The following is a 17,646-nucleotide window of genomic DNA, read 5'->3' as shown; positions in this document are numbered from 1 at the left end:
TTAATACGACGTTATTATTTCTTTTTGGTTGAAATTGATGCTCCTTTTGAATTTTTAATCAAAATATATAATATGTAATACTATAAAATGCATTAAATGTTTGTTTTCTTTTGGAATAATGTTGGAAATATGTTTTTGCATCATATTATGGCTTTTTCGTTAATCCATAATGTAATATATATTTCTAGTATGAATTATCCGTTATGTTTAATGATAATTACTAACAGAAAAGGGATTAGCAAGTCTTCTATTCGAATTCTATTGCGGTGTTTATTTATTTACCTTTTTATTCATTATACTAATTTTAATAATTATTTTGTCTCTGGTTCAAATTCATTACATAGTGAAGTTTTCTTGGTGTATGTATTGAAACTTTGGGGCATAATTCCATCATTTTTTTAACAGAAAATAACCATTTAATGTTTATTAAATCAAAAACAATACGTATATTTGATTAAAAAATTCCAAGGCAACATCAATTATGACCAGAATTAAGAAAACGACGTATAAATCTCATTTATTCATATATTAAGATGAAATATACTTGAGGCAAAATGGTTTTAAGACCAAATGTACTAACACGAAATGGTTAATGGGAAAATTACCTAGCACTAGATGTTAGCTTCACATGGTTTCGATATTCATTTGTACATTAAAAAGAGGGCAATGTCGTTACATGCCGGGACTCCCTCTTTTTCGACAAATCTCTATATAATTAGTTTCAAAAGGAATCACTTATGTTAATATACTTTTTTTGCATCAATAGCAAGAGTCAAAACTACATACATACATAAATAAATAAAATCTAATTTAAGCATACACAGGCACAAGCAATCAATAGCAATAATTAAAAAGCTTTCAATCTCATTTTGAGCATGAAATCAATCAAGAATATATGTATAATCAAGAAAAAACTTTAAACCCGTTCTCTTTGACTAATTAGAAAAAAGAAGGGGTTTCAAAAACTTATGCAATTTATGAGGAAAAAAAAGAGACTATTCAAACTAATTTATAATAACAGATAAGAATCTAACACAAAAAAGACGGATATTAATTGAACATAGAAGGTATAGAGAATAAATGGATTTGAAAAAATAAAGAGAATGAAGGAGCATTGATTACCTTTTTTAAACTGATGAGCAGAGTTCCTGGGTAATTGACATTGAATACAGCATTTTGCAGATTTAATGTTGACTTTCTTACATCCGGGATCCGGGCATTTCCATGTATCTCTAGTATCTGAGGATGAAAAAAATGACAATCATATAGTGAATGGTAATAAATGAACAGGAAGATTAGAGATGGAAATAAAAACTGTCTCCTGGTGCGTGTAAAATAATAATAATATCAGTTGACACACTGCTTAGTCTATAGTAATGTTACTATTAGAGGGGGGATGTGTGTAAAGAAAAACCTGGGTATAGCGGCATTCCATCTCAAGTGTACAAATTTTATAGAAATTTTTGACCATTTAATTACCAATTTTGATCATTTTTAGTAAGGGTATCTAATGTCTATCCCAAGAAAGAAACAAAATGTGGACATTTTTATTACAGAAAAAGTAGACAGGATATCATCATTCAGGAAGGAATGTTCACGCTGGTGGCCGGTACTTTAACCTTAAGCCATTTTGCTATTTGCAATTAGGCTATATGCACACTAATATCAATAAGAAAACATTTTTATTCCTTAGAATTAAATATATTTATGACATACATACATTATGGAGCATGATTCCTGGTGACTCGTTTTCATGTAGCCATAGAAACAGAAAGACAAGCTTTGCTTTATTAATATAAAAATAAACCAAATTTCTTATGTGAGTGACTCGTATTGATTATATATTAATATATTTATAAGTAGTACTCAAATGAAAAAAAGTCTTTATTTGGCTGGGAACATATGAATGTATGTATAAATAAATATTTAAATGAGATACTAAAATATGCATTAGAGATGACAGAAGAGATCATTTCTAAAAAGTAAGGCCTACCTACACAAAGTTATAATAAAAAAAAATTCCATCATTGATTATTATCTTTATTGTCATAATTCAAATTTATAAATACATACCGGCATAGGTGCATGCCGGTGGTTCATCTAAACGTTTGCAAGCCGAGAAAAATGAAATAAAACACTGCTGTGACTTTATTTCTTAACCGATTATATTAAAACTTTCACAAAAATGAACATTATAACATAAATTTGATCATTATCAATATAATTCCCATTAGCTCATACCAAACGTTCACAATGTCCCCGTAAACGTTTCACTCCCTTCTTGACAGTCCCACTAGCTAAAGTCCAGAATGCCCTACTTATACAAGATCTCATGAATCTTGAGGTGCTCTGGGTACCTTAATTGAAAACTTGTTCTACATTGTCACAGGCAAAATAGTCTAAAGGGTCCAATTCTGGCGGGATATGAGTCTAAGAACTCGGTGGAAGGTACATCACAATTGAGTGTTCTTTTTCATCTGAGAAGAACCAGACAAGATCTTTCACGGAATACTTCTGTTTTAGCTGATTAAATCACTGTTTGACGGGGTTAGACGCTGTTCCTTACAATGTGGATAGCTGTGGTACGTACGTCTTCATTGATGGCAAGCTAAATAGATGAACGAGACGCTACGTCGATGTTATCAGCGATCGCATACATCGATTCGCTGAGATTCTTCCCTTTTTTATCCTCAATTTATATCAGCAAATTACTCTTAATAATCCTTTTGGCAAATTGCATTTAAGTAGCCAAAAAATGATCGTTACAATATAAGAAGAAGAAATGAATTGATTTTATTTGAAAGGGATCATATCAGGGCCAATTTAAGTATCTTAAATCGAAAGAAAGGTCTAAACTATAGCATAAATTCTTGGGTATCTACGTTCATCCAACAAACATTGCCTATCAATAACATAAATATATCAATGAAATATTAGGCTGGATGGGTATATGAAGTAAAAACTTATTTGTGATTTTCTCCTTTTCTTGAATTTTGTTTGAGACACCCCATACCGTGTAAATATACTAAATATTATCGATGTCACTGATGGTATGGGTGAATCGGTTCGTGAACTGTTCAACGAAGAAAAGTATGGTTTCCGTTTACAGTTTTCTTTATATGTTCTGAATATCAACAAAGAATGAAGCAATATTAGTGATAAATGGCTTTGGAGAGGCTTAAATGACTCTATTTGTGTTTTTTCGCTAGGATACTGATAGGATTCCAGGATTTGATCTGATGGATAAGTTTAGATCAATAACGAAGGTGCCTCATCTAGTCACACATTGACTTATAAACTTTCATAACACCCTTGTCATCCTTCAACTGTGGTTTGGGGATAACCAAGGAGGTTTTTGATTACACTAGGAGAGTAACGTGCGTAAGCTAATTCAACACTTGTATCTCTCTTTACTTTTATGTCATCTTTAAACTGAAGCCTTATTTTCTATAAATATGTGTGTTCGAACCTTCAATCTCACACTTTCAAATATCAATTTTCGATACACACAAAAGAATAATCAGAATAATTTGTTGATATATAATGGCAATAATTTGTGGAAGAACACAGGGTGGTCCATTAAAATCAGAACACTTTGAATCTTCAACTTCAAAATTTATTAATTAACAATAGAATTTCAACAAAAAATGATACAATAAACGAATGTGCGAAAGGCCAGGTACTCTCTGTCATGATGTCCCAGTGCTGGCTGAGAGTGGCTTTGAGGGCCTCGGTGTTTGGATGACGAACACTGAAGGCCTTCCCCTCGACATTCATCCAAGATGTGGAGTCCAGCAGAATTGCATCAGGGCTGTAGGGGGCCAAAAGTGTCAAAAAGAGTTTAAAAGAACTCAATAGACTCATTCAAAATTAGCTTGTAACAGAGAGATGAGTTCTTTCATTGTTGGTGTCAAAAGTCGTCTCACCATCCTCAGCTCTTTCTACCCCTTTCTTATAGCTCTCTTGAAACTTTGCTGTGAAATCCAAGACCTATTGCATAGGCCCTCATATACTTGATGGGATTGGCCTGCGCTTTCTTCTTTAACTAATCCGGCTTCAGTTTGGCCTTTTTGAGAGAGCCCTTCTTCCTTTCCAACGTTTCGGACTTGCTAACGACGTAGACAACTGTCCTGGAAACGTCCAGCTGCTTGAAGTGCGCCAATGGAAATTGTCGATTACATTCAAGTGTCATTTTCTCAACTTCTACGTAAACTAGAGAGCTCTTATTTGTTTTATTTCGTAACTAATTGCTTATGCTTCAAAATATCGAAATATGAATTAATTTCAATCACTCAACCTTCAATAATTATTGAATTAGTAAGTGTTCAGATTTCAATGGACCACCCAGTAAAAACATTCTATTTTGAAGAATAAAAATCAATCTAGCGTGCTTTTGTATTAACATAAAATAATAATTAAATTAAATGAGGAGGTATTATTATTATTATTTTTTTTTTTTTGATCTTTTCGTTTTCTTTTTAAAAGAATAAGTTGTTTTCTGTAGATCAAAGGCCTCATGCGTATCTACATATTTACATATTTGTAACTATCTATAATAATATATTATAAATAAATCATATAGAAAACTTTTTCTCTTCTTTTGCCTCTTGAATATATTAGGTTGTTCCAAGATGATTGATACTGCCACAGTAGGATAAGAAATTACATTCAAAGGTTAAAAAAAAGTACTCTAATCATGTCACATAATCTCCTTCGGCTCGAATAACGTTATTGACAATTGTTATGCCCTTTCCACAACTCCCTGGAGAGCTCCTGTACGTTCATTAACTTCATCACCCGCTGAACACCGCGTGTGAGGTCTTCATGGCTATCAAAATCGTAATCCCGGAGCAGGTGCTTTAGCTTACGGAGGAGAAATCAGCCACAAAGATTGAGATCTGAGCTGTAGGGACTCTGTTCGATCGTTTCCACCTACCTCCGCCTTAAGAACTTCCAGGTGTGATTGTCTATATGGGGACGTGCAGTGTCCCATTTGAGCAGAATTTCCTTTAGGTGAGTTTTCTTCTTGTTTAGTCTGGAAAACATCTTTCCTGTTTTTTCTTTACCTGGTCCTTGATTCGGGAGATGTTTTTGTGTGTCTCTGTCCTCCAGGAACGTTCTTATGAGACACCTTTCTCCACCTTAAAAGTCCTATCGCAGATCTCACCAGACCACTGAAAAATAATTGCACGTCTAGGGCAGGCATTAGGGTAAACAGTAGTGAAGACGGTGTGGATCTCAGATACTGCTTTGCCAAGTTTGTAGCGTAACAATAAGTACAAGCGAAAATTGTGAATCTCCATGCTCAGCGACGAATGGAGAAACATGTGAAAATGTAGTATGTAAGGATTAGCTCGCTATTTAGTCTCTAAATAACTATGGAATAATTTTCCACCATAAAATTCATGAGAAAATCGATACTGGTGGAATTTTGTAGCTAACTCTTCTCCTTTTCCTTCACACAAACCTGTCTCAATCATTTTTGAACAGGCTAATATTATTCGATACTCGTTAAAGAAGTAATTTAATTAGAAGAATGAACTTGATATGCGGTTAAAGTTGATTGTTCAGATTTACCTAATCGACCCTGTATAATGACAAATAACTATCATATGGGTGGATGACTTCTCCGTGCCTCAATTAATTTAAAAACAGAATATACAAATATTTTTGAAGAGTAAGAAAGTTAATTAAAAAAATAATGATACCTTATAATATTACGTAATTAAAAGAGATAGGTATGTAATTGTACAAATATATGTAGAGAAGGTTAATTAGATATCCTTCAATAAGGAAACTATATCCACGAATATGTCAACATTAGGCACCAAGTAAGTAAGGGAAAGGAAAATGTAATATCACCAAGTAGTAGATAAATATATCACATTTCAAAAGTATAAGACGTAATATAAGATCAAAGGAGAGTTTTCCATGTCTACAGGTCCACGGAAAGTCATGTTAAATTTACTTGATATAATATAATTATATTTAAGGTTGCGAGATATTATGTTTAAACTCTAGTTGGGTCAGAACTAAATCAAAACAAACCTTTTCGAATAAATTAACCGTTTTTTAACCATAAAGAAGGCCAAGAGAGAGGCTATAATCAAGGAGTACTTGAAGGGCAAATATCAACCAGCTATCTTGAGGAACCTGAAGAGCCTTCATCAAGAGAACCATTGAGAGGTTTGAGAAGACTCACTATATCAAGGACAGACCCGGATCAGGCAGACCAAGGTCAATAAGACCGCCCAGAGTCGTCAAAGTAAAGATTGCAAGAAATCCGAGATAGAACCTCGCCAACATGGCTGGGGCGAAGATCAACAAGGAAGAGTACATCAGCACCATTCCAGAGGAAGGTCTTGTTTCGTAGGTCCAACAGATCGTCCAGAATGAGCCATAGACCTTCAAACAGGATGGTGCCCCCTCTCACACATCCAGAGAGACGCAGTGGTGGGTGAAGGCAATTGAGTGGCTTCAAAGACTAGAAGGTCTGGCCTCCTCCAATCCCGACATAAACATCATGGATTACTCCATGTGGCCCATTCTTTAAAGCAGATACTCTGTGACCCCCAGCAAGAATTTGGACGACCTTAAGGCCAAACTAGTGGCTACCTGGGACTCCATGCCCGTGAACAAAAAGATACTTCGGGCTGTGATCAAGGCTAAGGATGACCATTTCGAATTAAAGTTATGTCACATGTTTTTGAAACTTGCGTCGACCTATGTCTGTAATTATATGCAAATTTATATCATTAGTACTTTAATAAACGTTTAACAGCATTTTCTGCAGACGTATAATACGTGTGTTTAGAAGCTGGAAGGGGGGTGGATTTGGGTAGACAAACTACTCATCCATTCATAACTAATAACTTGTACGTAAAAAAGTATGTGGAGGGGGGAGTTAAAATCAAATTCAATTTTAGCGCTATTTTTCGGATACAAGAGTATCTTTTAAGGACTCTAGAACAAAAAGTATATGCTTTATACATAATATATTATTATAGTTATTTACAAATATGTATATATGCGCATAATGACTTTGATCTGAAGATAACAACCAATTACTTTAAAAAGAAAACGAAAATATTAAAATAAATAAATGATAATAATAAAACAACAACTACCCCCCTAATTTCATTAAATTATTATTTTTTGGCAACACAAAAGCACGCTAGATTGTTTTTCTTTTTTCAAAATACAGTGTTTGTATGTTTTGACGAATTGCCGTCACATTCTAAAAAATAATTATTCTTATAAAGCCTTTGGTTGTGTCGCAAATAGCCCTTAAAGTAGTTAAAATTGATCGTCTCAATAGAAGAATGAGAAATGGATAGATGTGATGTTATAAAAGGGTTCATATCTGAGTCAAACTATGTTTCTTGAATCAATTGAAAGTTCTAAACTCATTCTAGTAACTTAAATACAATGCCTATAACTAACTCAACCAAGTCTATGAAACATTGGACTTTATGAACTTTAAGAGCTGCGTATGCGCAGGTAAGACATTGTTTGCTGTTTTCACGGCTAGCCAGAAGTATTTGGCGGCAGTTAAAAAAAAAATTAATCAACGAAGTATTTGTTCCACAATCGTGTAAAATGCAGAGTGTCCGTATTGCGATCCAGCCAGGCGGGACCATGCTGAGATTGCGAACTTCTTAAAACTGGTAAGGGATTTTGTCTGAAGATACTGGAAGGAACAGGATTATGACTCTAGTCCATGCCACACTCTATAAAACGCTAACTTAGTTCTCAGAATTTGTATTTAACTTTATTGGACAATTTTTACAATCGCCTCCAAATGCTTTTATATGAAGATGGCCACTGAAAATCCTTTCAGGATAACTACATTTGTCTGAATCAACTGATTTAATACCCTTTTTTACTAGTTCATTAGTCCATATGGATCATTTATATTTGAATCTTGAAAATTACCCATTTGTAGCTATGAACATAGATTTACATATATGTCCCGTTCAATTCAAAAGCTCAATTCCTGAGTGTTATCATAATGAGTAGAGATGAAAATCGTGTGTAGTTTGGGCATAAAACAAAAAAAAATCGATATGGTAACCCTAAATATTTGAAGAATGTTTGGAGGGGAGGATCATAGTTGTTATGAAGTTTCTTTAGATCAGCTATATCTGTGACAAGTGAGAAGGGGGGAAGGAAATAAACCAGGACAATGACAATAATATCTGCAATTTGGATCCCCAATTGTACTCTGAGTCCAACAAGGACATACTATTATAACTCTGCAACAAAGCCCCAAGGTTAATTTCTGCCTTTTATGATCACACGCAAATGTTCACTCAGGTTTTGAATATAATTGAATGTAGTAGAAAATGAAGTTCACTACTCAGGAGGTAAATAATAATAACAACGGCTCAGGGGAAAAAAATTGTTCATCAAATTACCAATTAAAAAAAATATATATTTATGAATACACAGACTCGTGGGACAACTTTATACTTGGATATCCTCTCCTACAGAATGAAAGAATAATGAACAACAGCTTTGGGAAACGTAAAAAAACAACTAAGAAATGTAGATACTCATTAATACAAATGATAAGTATATTAATCTAGATATAAAAAGTGTATTTTGTAAATAAAGCAACTCAAATCTTGTTTCTTTTCTTTACTCTCCTATTGCGTAGTATTGGCAAGAACGATTAGACTCAAAATAAATGTTGTTGTTTTTTTTCAGAGAAAGAGATAATGGTTTGTAAAAAGTCTTCTCATTCCTTCCTCTATGGGTATTTTTTTTTTCTTTAAAATATATATATGTATTAAAGACAGAACAAAAGCTCTTAAACTATAAATCAGATGGAAGAAAATCGTAAATCAGTGGAGAAGAGATAAAAATATTTTCACTCTTCAACCCTATTTTAATGTACATCACATATGAACCAACAAATAACAAATCTAAAATCCATTCGTTCGCCTTCAGAAGGAAAGAAATAGGGCCTTTGATTCCCCATCGCATTCATTTTAACTTAAAGTTGGTTCTTTTAAACGTTAGCAATTTTCTCTGTCCTCATCCCATCCCTCTACAAACCGGTTTTAATACAAAAACACACTAATGGAGAGTACGTTCAATGTGATTCCTTACGACAACATACCCCCTATAACTTCATTGAATTAGGAAGAAAAACGATTTGCACTTTTGTGTATTTTGTGCAATTTGAATAGTAAAATAGATAACGCGTTTTTGGCTAAAAGTGGTCGTGCGCACTACTCAATTTGTCAAAAAAAAAAAATAATAATAATAAAAAGAATTAAAAAACGTGTTTAGTAGGACGTTGAGGACCAACTCACGATGATTTCCCAGAAGACTTGTCACTCAGAAACGGTCAAAATCGCCCAAAGTCCTGCTTTGCCGAGGAAAATAATATTTTTTTTTAAATGGGAGAATCTCGCCCAATCATGAATGCGATCACTGACAACATCGACGTAGCATCCCGTTCAACTATCCATCTTACCATCAATAAAGACGTATGTACCACACCTATGCACATTGCAAGGGAAAGCTTCTAATCCCGTCCAATAAGGTGAAAAGTGTGACCCAAACCAAGGTTTTAATCAGCTAAAACAGAAGGCTCCCGTCAAAGATCTTGTCTGGTTCTTCTCAGACGATCTAAAATTCTATAAAACCAGAAACATAACTCAAAGAACAGTAGATGGTTGGCAGTGAACCGTTTCTAGGGACCTTGTGAACATGTTGTCCGAGTTAACAGTTATTTTATTGATAGAATGTCAAATTTATGTTGTAATGTTCATTTTTGTGAAACTTTAAATAAAGTAAAGCCATCGTTTTACTTCTTTTTTTTCTCGGCTTGCAAACGTTTAGATGAACCATCCTTTATATAGTTAGTAACGATGCGACTATTGATGATTAAGATAAAAATTATTTCGTTAGAAAAGAAAACAAATGTCACCTAAAATATGCAACAATCAGTAAAACAATACAATCATAGAACGGAACAGTCAATATTTATTTGATGTTACCTCTACAGGGGCCATGTAGCAATTCAGTCCTTAAAAAAAGTTATGTCTTGACCGGCCACAAAGAAGAAAATTAGGTCTAGATCGATCCCTCAAAACAAAAATCGGACTCAATAAAAAATCAATTTAGTTCAATAGATGAACTGCCGATGACGTCATTTAGAGGGTGAGGGAAGCAATTTTTGCGGTCAGCAATAACAATACATTATTTATGGACTAATTTGTAAAAAAAATATTTTTTCAAATTGTTGGCAAATCGCAGAGATTCCATCTTAAACGATATGGCCACTACTTGAACCAATGACTCATGCTGTGGAAGGAAGTTTTGTGAGATTTACTAAGGTCAAGCTACTTTTTTGAGTGGGGATTTTGTTTCACCCATTCATATCCTCATTTTCAACAATGTGAATGAAGAGCATCTCCGATGTAATCGAACTATTAAATATTTATTTGTTTTTGCCCCAGTAAACTCATTGTATCCAATAATGAGTAAGCGATTCCAACATTTCTGTATCTCTACAGATTACCATATCCTATATAGTCAAAGAACTTTCAGGATTTAATGGCCACAGCGCTCATCCACTGTTTTGTTAATTAGAGTTTGGATTGATTGGTGAGTTAGACTCTGATTTTGATGAAGAAAAACTTACCAAATTGATTCAATTGGGATGAGAACATATTGTACGAAACATGAGTGAGATGACAAATTTGGATGAAAATGGAATTTACTTGTAGCTGACAAAAAAATCGAAGAAAATTAACGGATACGGTCATGTGAAGCAAAGCAGACTATATAATCAAACTGGAATAGCAATTATGGAGAAAGATTGGATACTCGAATGTTTGGGAAAATATTCACACATTGATTACCTCTTAAATACTGTTGAGTCTCGTTATTCGCGCAAAAATGACTATTCCTGTCTGTTAATGGACAATATTGATGAGTATAAACCCTTGTATACTTTTTTTTTTTTGTCTAGAGGGTATGTTTGTTATAATTATTGTTAATTATCTTAGGTTAAAAAAAATGTCCTCAGGGTAGTTGGCCCAGACTTTGAAGATTGTTGGCTTCAAGTAATCCATATCTCGGTGTGGGGTTGCATTTGTAATTTTCTTAATGGCGCCCAAACCAAAAGTAGTCAAAGGGGTTCAATTGGGGCGATGACAATGTCCTTTGGCAAAAAATCAGCAAAGTTTTGGGCGCAGAAATCTACTTCCTCGAGCTATGTACATCCCTTTGCCAACGTTCTTAGTATGTTGGATATTGCGGATAGTCCTCACATTGACTCCGACCATAGCAGAATGGTCTTTTTTTTAATGTTCCTTTAATTGGTTCGATGTAAAGGACACTAGGCATAGAGTGGACACTCAAGGGAAGGAAGGTAGGGTTAGTAGTTCTTAATTCTGATTGGCTTAAAATTAGAAGCTTTACATGATCCTCCAGCTAGCCACGCAGCCAGTGGGAGGGGGAGTGAAAAACGAAGAATAAAGCGACAACATTAGGAACATAGTCTTCCTTGTATTTAGATTGAATTGTTTATTGAATACTTGACCACTTTTTCCCCAGAGTCCTTTAGTTCGATGGAGTTGCACTGATTCAATTTAAGTAAACATTATAGTAGTGCATTTACTCCATCTAACCTAGGAATCCTTTTGTAAGATTCATATACATAAAGTATATTTCTTTCTCTAGGAATGACCTGGGCCCGAACCTGCGTACATTGAGCTCAGGAGAATAACCCGAGCGCGTTGTCCATGAGCTACGTTGATTCCATTAGGTCTTTATATGTACGTCAAGCAAGTCAGATACACGACGCCTTGTCCCCTCAAGTTTACTCATTTGGTGGAGGATTCAAAACAAGGGCAATCACATGCTCCCACACCCTGTTTATTTTTGAAAATTGTGAATATTGGTGCATCACGTCATATTAAATTAAATCTGTTGCATAATTAATCCTATTTAGAGGAGAAAATTAGTGGATAGATTGGGACAGCCAAAAATTGGTCCACGATTTGAAAATTATTAAATGTCGTTCTACGGTCTGAAATCGCGGCCCAGACCGAAATATCCGTACTAATTAGTCTGTAGAAAATCACTAAAATACAGAAGTGGGGAAAAATTCAGTCTTGGACCGAGTTTCAACAAAGGAAGTTACCCAACTCAATGTTTGACATCAATGGCATTGTCACAGATTAAGAAGTATTTTCTGGGGCAAGGTTACCCAAGTTTTTTCATTAAGAGCCAAAATATAAATTTAAGAACTACATTAAACGTACATATATATATATATAACCTTAGACACAATGGTATATAATTGAAGTAAGACTTTTTAAAAGTTAAATATAAAGTAAACAAAGTTTTTAATAACAAATATGTTAACAAACAAAAAACGAAAGAGTACATACTCAAAAAAGTTTTCCATATTTATATTCTTCATCAAAGTTTATTGAAGTAGATGAAAATATATATAACTTAGAAATAACTAACTTAGGTAAGTTATGAATTTGTTGTCATTGAGTCAAATGTGGTCCTCATAAAGACTTCAAATGGCGTTATATATGATGATTATCTCCGCCAACGAAGTTAAACAGAGGATATGTTTTTACAATAAGAATATAATAGGAACTTGCTTGGGTATTTTATTAATAAACTTGCTTAATTTCAGACTTATCTGTTCGACCATTTTGGATTCCATGTGCCATAAAAACAAAAACTGATTTATCAATATATACACAAATTAAATGCGAATGTTTGTGAGTGTGTATGTTTCTCTAGGAACTACGCCCAAAACCAATGAATAGATTTTACTGAAATTTTTCAGCTAGGTTTTTATGGCACAAGAGATAATTCTGGTAACTATTATTTTGGCCCTGAAGGTCATGGAGGCCTTTAAATAGCATTTTTCTATTAAAAAAATAAAATCGACTAACAATCGACTATTTCATATAAACAAAAAATAAAGAACGTAAAATTTTAAGAATGATTCTCGCTGCATCTTTGTACACTTTAAAAAAAAAAGAAGGAGAATATAAGATTTAGAGAAGAAGAAAAAAAGAGAAAGAATAAGACAAAGGATTTTTGACAATAGTATGAAAAAGGAGGGAACGATAGTTATACTGTGAATATTTTTTCACTATTGAAATTACCTGATTAAATATCAAATAAATACCCAAATAAGATTAAATTTTACAAGTATATTGTCAGGCATAGATTACGTAAAATAATTTATGGGGAATAAAACGTTCTTATTGTCCTAGCCATACAAAAAAAAAACAATGGAAAAATAGCAAAAAGTGGACTATGAAAAATAATTTCTTCCATTTTACGGGTTTTAGTACTATTTTTTATTCTTATTCTCAAGAATTACCATAAGCAAGTTCACCCCCCTGTATATCATGAAAGTTTAGGTTGTACTTACTCTCAGTCAGATCCCCAGAGGCGGTGGAAGACTCAATCCCTTGGATATTTGCAACTGTATTAGAGGAGGTATCTTCTTTCTTCCTTTCAGAACAGCTTTCCTTGGTCTCAGATGACTTTGTAGAAGAAGCAAGACTCGTCATATTTTTGCTTCACCAATTAGCAATGAGATTTAGTAAAAGAATACGGCGGGTTGTTTTATAAAAGTCTTGGGATAGAAAAGGAACAACTTTGTTAGCATGTCTGAAAAAAAAGAAGAGAATACATAAAAAAATTAAAATAAGGAAGTGATTATTTTTTGTTTGCATGTTCGTTTACATGACGACTGCTTTAGGAGATAGATCTGAAAGAATTCCATGATCTTGTATAAAAAATAATTGTATATATATATAAGTGTTAAAACTCGTTTTTTTCGGTTCGGTCTATGTATATTTTATCCTGACCAATTTGGACAATTTGATTCAGAGCAAAATATAAATGCAAAGAACACATAATTTCATTAGATTTTCAGAAAAAAAAATCAAACTTTTCTTATTTTATTCTCTCTTTTTTCTCTATAGGGTAGCTTTAGAAAAATACTATAAATATATGTTTTTTATAGGTTAGAATAATGTATGTATATCTTGAATAATTCATGTAGAATAATGGTAATAGGTAACTTCGTATAAAAACAATTTTGTTTAAAACCATTTCGTATAAATTCATTAGGAAACGAGGCAGACTTTATGAATTTTCATTTTGCACTTTGCTTGACGCACATATAGCCCAAAAACATGCAATATATAGCATGGGAAGAACGTTGGCAAAGGGACATCAAGAGCTACAGGAATCTCAACGGGCAAACCTTTTAAGATTTATGGCCCAAGGACATGTGGCCTCCGTCATCCCCCGACTTGAACACCCTTGATTATTTTAATTAGGTCGTCATTGATGGTATCACAAATGTAACCCAGCACCGAAATGTGTACTACCTGAAGTCCACCATCTCCAAAATCAGGTCAAATTACCTCAAGGACAAAATCGTCAAACTCTCTACCAGCTTTAAGGCCCGTATTGAGGCTGTCTTTGTTTGTAATGGAGGCTGTATTAAATAACAAGCAGCCTCCTCTGGGATTTGCCAAAAATTTTGTTAAATATAACAATTTTCAAATACGTTGGTAAAATTTTGAGCTTTTTCGCACTGTGTAAATGACATCATTAAACATGTACTGTTAGAAGCTTCTGAAGGATTATATCTCTATATACATATATATATATTTTTTTTTTTTTGGGGGGAAGGTGGTGGATAATAATGGCGTGTCGCTCACGACTTTTATATATAAAAAAACAGAAAAAGTGTGGAAAACGCTGAACTGTAATTATATTTTGCACTAAGATTACAAGGAATCTAACTCGAAATGTAAGATTTTCTACTTGCAAACTGGGGATGGCACTATATATAGGGGGAATTACATTTTATTTTCATACTATACTCTTGTAGGTATGAAAAATAAAAAAAATAGTTGAACATCGATCTCTGTTTATGAATATAATACGGTAGACAACTATAACTATTAGTGGCCTTGTAGTTGTAAGTTTGAAAAACTGCATCTAATCATTTCTGAATATTTTACAATTTTCTTTGGATGGAGGATATTCACCATTATCTTAATATAAGGTATAGTTTTATAATAAAACAACAGTCATTATATCGAAGAAATCAATAATATATTAAAAATAAGTGGATATTATTTGTTCTTAACATCAACGCTCATGTAAAAAAAAACAACTTATAACTACACCTCTATTTATGTTGATATACAGTTTAACTTGCTAATGAACTGAAGATGATGCATTGAATAAGCCTCTGTAGCCTTGTGATTTTTACTTTTCTCTCCAGAAAGAGATACATATTTTAGTAAATATTTGAATAATACTCGTGAAATCAAATTTTCAAAATATTCCCCACTTTCATATTACTTGGAACAGTTTGGAATACATACGAATAATAGGAAAGATTTTGAAATTTCTACTCACCTGACAACAATCACAATAACAAAATAGCATTTGCATGTCCAAAATGAAACCGAATTCATCAATAAGATAAAAAAATAAATAACGGAGAACTCATTAATAGTGAATGTAAATTTCGAAGAATATCATTGATACTTAATTATTTTTTCCATCAAAACTAAAACAATCGCATTATTATTTTGTTACATTTTAATTATTGTTTTCAGTAAAACAACCTATAATTATATAGTATGGAAAACATTTAATAATTTATTTATTTCAGTTGAGACCCTAGATCTTTGCTAGAATAATATTCCAATATGGCGAAAAGCAATTCAGCTGTTTGGAGAAGAATTCCCGACTCCATCAGTTTGGGAATTTCAATGACATTCAGATATTTCAAAATAAGTCTACAGAAGTTAAGAGGTTTGTTATATATTTTGTAAAACACATAATCAATTAAAAGCTCCGAATAACTATTTATATGTAATAGCAGAATAGAATATGCTTTGTAGACCAATGCCAAGTGACTCAGTAGTAATGAAGCAATCAGACGTGAGCTTGAAGTGTCCAGCTTACATAATTATCAGTATAGACCGTATATTACGTAGTCCAACTTATAAATGGAATGGATATAAATGTGATAGAGAGGAGTGATTTCTGCGTTATATACATCCAGGAAACTGAAGGACTCTTACTAAAGTAATCGTTTTGTTTTTTTTGTTGTTTTTTTAGAGTAGGAGACGAAACAGAGTTGACTTTCAATAATTTCAAAGAAGGAGCTGTGGATGGAGGATCAGAACTCTCTCTGCTACTCACTAGGTATCTCAGTCGATTATTCTGTCGTTTTATGGAACTCCTTAGTTCATATATGTATGTAGAAGTATACAATGATTCTGTGGAAGATCTGAAGGAATTTATGTATAGGAACAATTATTAAAGAGATCAGAAGTCAGAAGACACCTTGATATGAAGACGCACCTGCACAATCTTTCCATTAAAGTAGATGAGATCCACCGAGTGAAACACGGGTTCATTGGATCTCTACTTACAAGTCAAGATCCCTTGACTAGACCATGACATTGAAGAGAGTTATATCATCCACCAGCATCCAATATTAATATAACAACTCACGTTGTTCTATTAATAATATTGTGGATACGACGTCATTCAGCTCAGCCAATCAAAAGTCGCATCTCTACTACTATAAGTTATAATGAATGGAAAACCCGAAAAAAAGGGTTTTGCTCACAGCAAAAATTTATATCCATACTCAAAAAAGAAGCTTCTCGAAATGAATGCACACGTCGTATTTACATAGATAATAATATATGATTGAACATGAATTCAATAAATGTGTTATTTACACATTTATTATAGTAATCCCTCAGATCTGAGAATATTTAAGTATGTATGTAAACAGTAAAAACGACCTTTTTCATTAGATATCTCACACTCGAATGAATAAATAAATAAAAAATCCTTTTGAAGTACTCATTTTCTTGATTGACTTGAAAGCAAAGGCCTTTCTCATCCCCATTAATGTTAATTATAATTATATGAAGTGAGTCAACATAAAAACAATCAAAACAAGATAAAAATCCAAATTTATTCTTTTTACTTCATATTTACATTTAGTTAAATATTTCATAGACACATTTGAGTCAATAATAGGCTTATTATTCCAATTTGCGGGTTACTTTCAAATGCCAAATAATTTAGGCTATAGTTCAGAAACTTGATTTTATTTAAGGGACTTATATTGATCAAAAAAAAATTGACTTCATGTAATGCGGATAATTTCTTGAAGATATTTGATGCGTCAACATAAAAACAATTTTAAATAAATATCAAGAAATCAAGTTATATTTTTACTTCATATATATATATATATATACATCCCACTATTTCATGGAGATATTTTACTCAATTATAGGTTTTGTAATCAAACTTGTGGGATGAGTTAAGAACCCAATAATTTTAGCTATACTACAGTGTGTGCAAGCTATAAGTCCAGGGAAAAGTTTTTTTTTCAAATACAATTGTCTCTAAAAATCAGTTATCAGAATTAAAAAATAATACCAGATTATGAAACCTTCATGGATTCTGATTTATTTCATACAATAGAATCACCTCCAGCCTCTATTCGAGGCCGAAACTGCAAGTAGTCCTTCACCATTTGGTCCCTTCGCAAATCCTGGAATTATTTTTTGATCCAACTGATCAGTT

General features: G+C 33.0%; 1 protein-coding gene across 5 annotated transcripts in view; it reads right to left on the bottom strand.

Annotated features, from left to right (window-relative positions):
* Trax (Translin associated factor X) overlaps positions 1–17,646 on the bottom strand; it is a 117,166-nt gene that overhangs the window by 51,538 nt on the left and 47,982 nt on the right. For all 5 annotated transcript variants that reach the window (XM_040717534.2, XM_071890465.1, XM_071890463.1 and 2 more), the window contains exons 2-3: positions 13,427–13,668; positions 1,123–1,239 (exon numbers count right to left, since the gene is read on the bottom strand). In XM_040717534.2, the coding sequence (XP_040573468.1) occupies positions 1,123–1,239; positions 13,427–13,568 (259 nt within the window). In that variant the 5' untranslated portion in view covers positions 13,569–13,668. The remainder of the gene's footprint in view (positions 1–1,122; positions 1,240–13,426; positions 13,669–17,646) is intronic.

Source organism: Lepeophtheirus salmonis, chromosome 8 (genome assembly GCF_016086655.4).
Source record: "Lepeophtheirus salmonis chromosome 8, UVic_Lsal_1.4, whole genome shotgun sequence".
Taxonomy (NCBI): Eukaryota; Metazoa; Arthropoda; class Copepoda; order Siphonostomatoida; family Caligidae; genus Lepeophtheirus; species Lepeophtheirus salmonis.
This window is presented reverse-complemented; position numbering and strand designations above follow the sequence as displayed.